This window comes from Coturnix japonica, chromosome 4, assembly GCF_001577835.2.
Source record: "Coturnix japonica isolate 7356 chromosome 4, Coturnix japonica 2.1, whole genome shotgun sequence".
Classification (NCBI taxonomy): domain Eukaryota; kingdom Metazoa; phylum Chordata; class Aves; order Galliformes; family Phasianidae; genus Coturnix; species Coturnix japonica.
Window position 1 is genome coordinate 41,835,404 of NC_029519.1, and position 8,258 is coordinate 41,843,661.

General features: G+C 42.0%; 1 protein-coding gene across 8 annotated transcripts in view; it reads left to right on the plus strand.

Moving 5' to 3' along the window:
* Positions 1 to 4,070, plus strand: part of WDFY3 (WD repeat and FYVE domain containing 3) — a 127,761-nt gene extending 123,691 nt beyond the window's left edge. For 5 of the 8 annotated variants that reach the window (XM_015861632.2, XM_015861633.2, XM_015861631.2 and 2 more), the window contains one exon: positions 354 to 4,070. In XM_015861632.2, coding sequence (XP_015717118.1) covers positions 354 to 474 — 121 coding nt within the window. In that variant the 3' untranslated portion in view covers positions 475 to 4,070. The remainder of the gene's footprint in view (positions 1 to 353) is intronic. The other 3 variants (XM_015861628.2, XM_032444429.1, XM_015861630.1) reach the window with 1 other exon arrangement.
* Positions 4,071 to 8,258: the final 4,188 nt, after the last annotated feature.

Sequence of the window (8,258 nt, forward strand, 5' to 3'; positions counted from 1 at the left end):
AACCAACCAAACAAAAAGAAACCAAACCATCAGTGCTGTAAAAATTTCCAGGGGAGAGTTGGAAAAAGCAGACACGCTCCTTTATATAAACAGTGAAGCTGTCAGCTTAACATAGGTGTCAACTGAGGTTGAAATCAAGAAATGAATTATAGACAAATTAACATAGCAAAGGAGAATATATTTATTTTTCAGCAAGTAGTTTATCTTATCAGTCTACAAACATAACACGGTCTGTCAAAATTTGTTTGGATGGTGTTGAAGTGTTTGAAGTCACAATGATAATTTCCACATCTGGGAAGAAAATAGTGAGGCTGTGGGAGGACAAGTGTTCACGGTGGTGTTTTCCTCTTTAGGTGCAGTCGGTTTCAGTCTGAAATCAAACGTCTGAAGATTTCGTCACCGGTCAGAGTCTGCCAGAACTGTTTCTACAACTTGCAGCATGAGCGGGGCTTAGAGGAAGGGCCCAGGAATTGACAAGATGGTGGTAAATGGAGACCCTGTACAGTCCTGCTGTCACCCTGAGAACTAATGTGAGCATTGTGCTGCGATCAGAAGGGAGTAGAATACTGTCTGTTTACACTTAAGTTTATACTGCATTTTAAGCACTGAAAGAATAAGGGATCATTGAATTGATTTGTGTTGATGGAAGGTGTGTGATGAGATGAGCGGCACATTGAAGTGAAGAGCAAGGCCCAGGAAGACATGGTTAATAACTACAGATACAGTAGAACTGTCAACCCCTATCTCGCTGTTGACATGGCTATGAAGAAAACCCTCACTTATCCTAAACACCAGTTCTTGTCTTGTTTTTGTAGAGCTAGTCATCTGTACTGGGGTGGGGGGGTGGGAGGGAAGGGAAGGCTTTTTAGAAGATAGTTGTAAATCTGCCTTCTTCGCAAGCAACTGTGTATATTGTAAATAGGTATAATGGCCTTTTTATCTAAATATGAACCTAACTGCCTGTTACATGGGACTTCAGATTAACGACTATACTTTGTGTGGCATCTTTCTCATCTATCAACTTAAATATGAATGTTTAAATAACAACAACAACAAAAACCAACAGAAAACTCAAAGGCATTATGTGTATTTCTGTTAAAAATCCAGTCTGTGCACGTTCATTCTTTCAGTTGCCCACAGTATCTTAATTTAAATAAGGCTATTCATGGAATTACATGGATTTTTTTCAAAAGAAAACTTTTTTTGAGAATAGGACTTGGAGTATTTTATTCTAGCTGTAAGATAACCAGGAACTAAATTGTAAACTTTGGTTGCATTTTATACCAAAACTATTTACCGCCTCAGTGTTGTTCATATTTAACAAGGCCTGTTTTATACATATGTCAGAGCTGCAGTTTTGTTAATTACTTAGTGTTCATTAGCAGCTGATTCATGCAGTGCAAGAACCAGCTTTTACCTTCTTTAAGTCAATAGCAATTGGCTTGCATACAGGTACAGAATGAATTTCCTGTGCATAGAATTTTACCACTGTTGTCCTGTAGCTTGTTTGCAAAAAAGAAAAAAAGAAAAAAGAAAAAAAAAAAGAAAAAAAAAAAAAAAAAGGAAACAAACCCCAAACATTTGGAACAATGTAGTTGCTCTGGAACGGGTTAGTGCTTGTTCTGCCAGAGATGCTTGTAAGAGCTGTCTCCTTGTGTCAGCAAACAGCATGACCCTGGGGACAGTGCTAGGTTTTCATTACAGTTTTTATGTTTTAAAATGAATTGCAGTATTTTTTTACTACTCTGTCACTTCTTTTGCACTACATGTGGGATGAAGTAGAGACATGGACATCCATCCGCTGGGATTGGAACACACACACCACACAGGCCCGTGGACTACTTTCCGAAGGAGGTTTTGACAGTGGGTTTGTTTGTTTGTTTTAAATATGTGTGTATATATTTTGTAAATGTGTGACAAACTGGTCTAGATCTAGGTATGTTCACATTGGGTTCTTCAAAACAACAGAAGATAGGCAGCCCCACCTTTGCTCTGCAGAACATCAGTGTGTGTGTTTGGCTGCAGATGGGGAGGTTGCCTTGCACTAGCTTTGGCTTTGGGCAGACTCTGTCCCCAGGAAGAAGATGGTTGAAGCTGTTGTTGGAATTGCAGTGTGGGAAATGCTGGCCCCTCTGTGGCAGTGGGTCCCTGTACCTTGGAGGCACACTCGTCTTCTCTTGGTTGGACCTTCTAGATCCATTTGTTAATCCTAACCACTTACTCTCTACCCTGGTATCACATGTTTATGCACTGAAGGTTAAATATGTATTTTGACACGTTTGTTTATTAAGTATGTGCTGGTCTGTAAAATGAGAAATTCCTGTTCTGGTATGTATACTAGATCCCCAAATGAGCAGAAAGGCTTTTCTAGAGCCCTTGCACACTGTTGAGTAAATGCAGGTTTGTTTAGGTTAGCTGACCCAAATAGATCCCTTTGGATCCAAACTGTGATAAGTAGCTGCGTTGCATGGCTCCCTTGGCAGATTTATTATTGAAAATAGAAGGGGGGGGGAAGCCCTCAGTAAATGTGCATGGAGTGCTGGAATATCTATATTCAGATGTTCTCTAAGGTTGCCTTGACCCTTCCCAAAATGATGCGAAGCCAGCATAGTTCAGGTGATATGCTGGTGGCCTACATGTTTCCCGTTTGAAGAGAAGGCTCTTTTAACAACCATTAAATGCTTTTAAGTCCTCAGAGATTCTCCCCTCTTGCCTCCAGCTTTCAAAACGAAACCGGATTTAGGGAATAGTTCTGTTCCATGAATGGATTCCAATTAAACCCTAATCAAAACAGGGCTTCTGTCAGTAACTTTGGTATAACCTGAACATTAAAAGTGAGATCTGGCATGTATTACTAACGTGGGCTCATGAAGACTGTGCGCCGTCAGTGATGATGTAGTTGGCCATTGTTTGGCTATGCAGGCACATGGCACCAGTGTCCATCTGTGCTTTTTACCTTTGGCAGCCTACTAAAATCAGGATCGCTATTCCTTACCAAGTCTAGTGTAGAGGCCCACATTTGCATTTTGCAAACCAATAACCACAGCCTTCTGACTTAATCCCTCAGTTGCACTATTCCAAAACCACATTTGTGCTGGTAGGAGGTGGAGGGGAAAGAACCCCGCCTGCTCGTATTTCCTCTGGCAGCTGGTGCTGTGGGCAACTGCTTCGTTCACTTGGGAGTGGTTTTTTCATTCAAGCTTCTAATGCAAAGACTTGCTTTGTTTTCCATGTAAAAATGGGTTGCGCAAAAATATGCTCATGTACACTAACATCGGTAGACTGTATTCTCTGCAAGTACCTCACATGTCTTCTCCTGCCTTGTTCTTTGTAGTATACTTACTCATGTACTCTTAACATTCGTATGTAGTGTGCAACTGTAATGTCATGCTTATGAGAGGGGGCTGGCTGCCTCCAGCCCACAGTCATCAGTTCAATAGCAGAACACTTTAGATAAGTTATTTTGCACTTTCTTATGTATAAAATTGGTAGATACTTATATTTGCTTTGTATCATTTAAAGATTCCTTTTGTTTCGGTAAATGAACTGTGTATAAAATATTTATGCAGTCGAAACTGTTTTTAGACAGTATTTTTAATTTCAGCAAGTTTGGTTACTTGTTGCATGACTATTAACACAGCTGACTTTTTGTGTCAGTGCAATGTATATTTTTTTTGTCCTGTTATTAACTTGTAAGCCCTAGTTAAATGGCCATTTATTTGTACAGCATCGGGAGTAAATTGAAGATAACTGGCTAAGACTGGAGTGTGGAATTTTGTACTATATTGCAGAATCCAATATCTGTTTTTTGGTGGTTACGTAAAAGGCCTGACGATTTACTATCTAGTGTGCAATCTGTGATATCTGAATGTTCATTGTATATTTGTCTCCAATGCAAAAAGTTAGAGTAACACAGTTACAATACATGATTAAATGCAATAGTTCAGGTACTTAAGTATTTTTTTCATTTCAAATAAATACCTGCTATTTACCACCAAAAAGCTGTTTTGCATTTGTTGGAGATAAGCAACATTTGCAGCGGAATAAACGTTTTTAAAATGGGAGTGGTAGCTGATGAGTACCATGTTTCTTTATCCTTCAGACAAGTAAACTTATTGCTTGATATCATTTTGCTTTCTGAACCCAGGTACAGTCATCTGCAGCGATGCAATGTGAAATTGTCCATCTTTAATTATTACTTTTTTTTTTTTCTTTCTGTTTTGCTTTAAGAGTGTCACTGTAGAGAGTGGGAAGCCAGCAGTGTTGACAGTGTTTAGAAGAATAAGCTGTACTGATGCAGAGAAGGCAGACAGTAAAGAATAACCTAAGTCACGTTCCGTAAGGACATTTCAAGAGGAGGAAGTATTGAAAACTTAAATCACCTTTTCCAAGGAGAGAGGACAGCTGCTAGAGCAGGATTTGACCTTATCTGGTGAGACACAGCTTAAGATCCCCAAACGATGAAATATTTCACTAATGCTTGGAATCATGAAATTATTACAGTTGGAGAATACCTCTAAGAGATAATCATGTCCAACCTCCAACCCCTCACCACCATGCCTGCTTCAGCAACTTTGTATAATTTTTTCTAACTTGGTTTTGCTGAAGAAGGTGGGATTTCATTGTGATGGTTACTTGCATGGCAATGCTGGTTTCTAACAGTTTTTCTCCAGTTAAAAAACAGGCTTTGTTGCAGCTGGACCTGCCATGTTCCTTGGCTGATTAACACCAGAACTCACACTGCATTCTTAATGCTTGTCAGTAAGTGATTTCTTTAGCTGTAAGATAAAAGTACCTTCAAGCGATGTTATTAACCATCTGTACTTACTGCATTCAGAACAAACTGATTTCACAAAAACTTTGTGGGGTGGGAAAGGGATGTTTAGAGTGTATTTAAGTGTGCTTTGGGGTTGTAGTTAGCCCAGCTACTCTGGTGCCACAAAGCAGGTCACAAAAGAGCTTCAACAGAGAGCACCTTGAGCCAGTAGAGCACTCTGGAGTCAGGGTGCTGGGTCTGGGGTTGTCAAGCAAAAATGCCCTCTTACCTGCAGCTCCAGGCTGGTCTGTGCAGCAGAACCATTTGCTGTATGGGTAATTCAGCATTTTCTTCTCACTGGCAAAAATGCACTAGCCTTCTTCATAGATCCTTACCACGTTAAGTTAGCAAACTTGTGCTCAGTTTCATGTAGTGTACTGGATGATATGAAGAACCTCTAGTTTTAGTGCCATTAGTAATTTTCATAACTTTTTTTCCATCTCTCCGATACATGTTCCCACTGATTCAGTTTTTATAGCCAGTGACCATGCCTTGTTTCAGGAGCAGCCTCCATTTTGTTTCTTGTTGTAGGAGATTCATTCTTTTGAAACTTTGCCAATGGCAGTGTGATAACTTGGTCAAACCTGCTCATAGGTAAAGCTTTGCAGCTGAAAGACTTTGGCTTGGAGACGTCTGCCTACGTGTTTCTTCCCGCTTCTCTCAGTAATGCAACAGAACAAACAGTGATGGAGTGGACAGGTAACACACTGAAGAGTGTGTATGTATTTCCTACATAGCCACAAAGCTATCTGAGTTGTAGTCTCCTTTGTGTGAATATCACCATTTGCATTAACTCTACAGAAGGTGAAAGCAGATGGGCTAACACCTGCTCTGGGAGGTCCTTGGTGTTGCAGTAAGGCTTTATGGCTGGTGTGGTCAGCACTCCCTTGTGATATGCCTGCAGTCAGCTGGAAGCAGTTTCTCTAAGTGTTGCTAGTTCAGTTCCACACTGAATTTGTTTCATTTCCTTTGGAGCTGCAGCTCTTTGTGGCGAACAGGCTGCTGACTTGTAGGGGACTAGCCCAGGTTGTGCCATACCAGAGGGATGCAGATGGGTGTTACTGCTAGGGGCAGAGGCATATTAGTGTGTGGCTGTGCATTGCTGGGCAGCCTGTAGAACTCTCAAGAGGATGACTGTTGGTCTGGTCCATCAGCAGGGACTCTTCATTGCTGCCCAGCTTCACATAGGATGTGGCATTAATGGCAGGAAAGCATGTGGTTCTGCATGACAGGCTTCTCAGCTTTTTCAAGGAAGAAGGAAGTGAAAGATGTTCAAAGGGACAGAGGCTCGCCATGGACAACGTTTGCTGTTCTGAGAGCTGAAAACTCTTTGCTTTCCTGTGGTAAAACACCAAGGATCCCAGTCTGAAGTGAGGGAAAGCAGATTGCATGTAAATTCACCTCCCCCTCAGCTTTGGTAGAGCTGCTGTGGGGTCCCTCTGTTCTGATTGCAGCATCTCCTTTCTTTTACCCAGCGGGTGCCAGGCCCTGTGCAGCACCTCAGAAATGTGTAGCTGGAAGGCAGGACCTTGAAGCGTTTGGCTCCTGTAGCATGAAGTTCACCAGCAGGTTAGTCTGCAAATGCAATAGGCTTTCCATATATTGTTTGCTGAATACATATTGGGGTTGCTCTTTTTAGCTAACGGGCACAGAAAAGGCTGCACGTGGAAAAAGCAAACCTGGTTTCAGCATGAGCCAGGTTGTGGCCACGCAGCTGCTCCTTAAACCAGCTTTCTGGGGCTACGCAGACCTGTCAGAAACCGCGTGCAGTCAGCTTTTAATAAATTCTGGATCAGCTGCTGCCTTACAGATTCTGGGAACCGGAGACTTTGACAGATTTTATTTCCTGAAGAAAAGCCCAAAGGCTTAGTGCAGATTCTCTGCATGATGCAGTCATGGGGTCTGCCGAGTTAAAGTGATTTACTCTTAATGTTCAAGGCGGAGAGATGTCTTTGATCTTCCCTAACTGGAGCTGGCTGACATCTGCAAGCAACACAGGTCTGCATCTTTACTAGTAGCTCATACTGGCATTTGTTTGTACAAATAAGCAGGAAAGGGCTAGAGTCATAGAAATATTAGGAGCAGGAGCAGAGAGCAATTCTGTAGAGGAAGTGGTCTTAGTAGAGATTTGTATTGGTGCTGAATTGCAAAGAGCTATTAAATATATTTACGGATAACATGTGGGGTGTATGAGTTTAAAAAAAGAAACAACATCCAGCACTGGGGAGTCTCTGTTGGATGCTCAGTTTAGGGGAGGGCTGCAGATGGCTTACAGCTTCTCCAAGTGCCCCATGCCAGAGCAAGCATTGCTTTCTATAATGCCTGGCTGCTCTCCTCTGCTTATAAGGCAGGGAACAGCCACGCTGCTGCCCGCATGCAGCCTCTCCCCTCCTGTCGGTGTGAATTAACCAGCAGGTCACAGGGACACTCATTACGGGACAAATGTTCTGATTACAGAGTAACCCAGTAGCTACTTCCCAGCTGCTGCTAAATGGGGAGGAAAGGGCAGCTTAAAGCTGTCCAGCAGGTTTCTTCATATGCTGGCTGAGCTCCAGAAATTCACCTAAAGAAGCAGCAGTTGCAGGACCCTTAGTGCTGTGTGGTTGATATGTGCAGGTATCTTAAAGTGGATAAGGTCCTAAATGAGATGAGAAATGAAATGGCAACAAAGGATAACAAAAAAGGACTTGCATTAGTCCTGAGTGGAAGGAAGGGAGTTCAGCCACAGTGAAGTGTAAGGACTTTCTTCAAGTCTTCTTCAAAAAAGTGAAGGTAGATTTGAGTTCAGCTCAAGAATGGTAAATATTAAGTTGTCATGTTTGCCACAATGTTGCTTCTGCAGCACAACTAAAACTCTTGGCCAGTCTTTGCTTCCCACACCCCTTCCTTTTTCTTTAGAGTAACTGAACAGTCGTGAATTAATAGAATCAATGAGGCTGGAAAAGATTACTAAGATCAAGTCCAACCATCAACCCATCCCCACCATGACTGAATTGATATAGAAGTGAAAACATCTTGTGTTGAGGAGGGTCCAACTTGTTTCCTTTCACTGTGTCACAGAGTGAAATCGCTCTCCTTGTCAGCTACTTCAGGCGCTTTCCTGGTTCACAAAATATTTTAAGGCAAAGTTGTATTTAGAGAGATGGCGTTTTGATTTCCTGGTATTGTAATATATCAAAATATATGAGACTGAAATATCAAGTTAGAACATATGGCCCTGATAAAGCAGAGCTGTAGTGAAGGTTGGCAGAGCACAGAGATGGCTACCTTGCACCACTTGTTGCTGGTAAATGCCTTTGTATCGTATCATATCATAGAACTATAGAATGGTTGTATTGGAAGGGATCTTAAAACCCACTCAGCCCCAACCCCCTGCCATGTGTTGGTTGCCCCATCAACTTAGGCTGCCCAGCCCCCATCCAATCTGGCCTTGAGAGCCTCC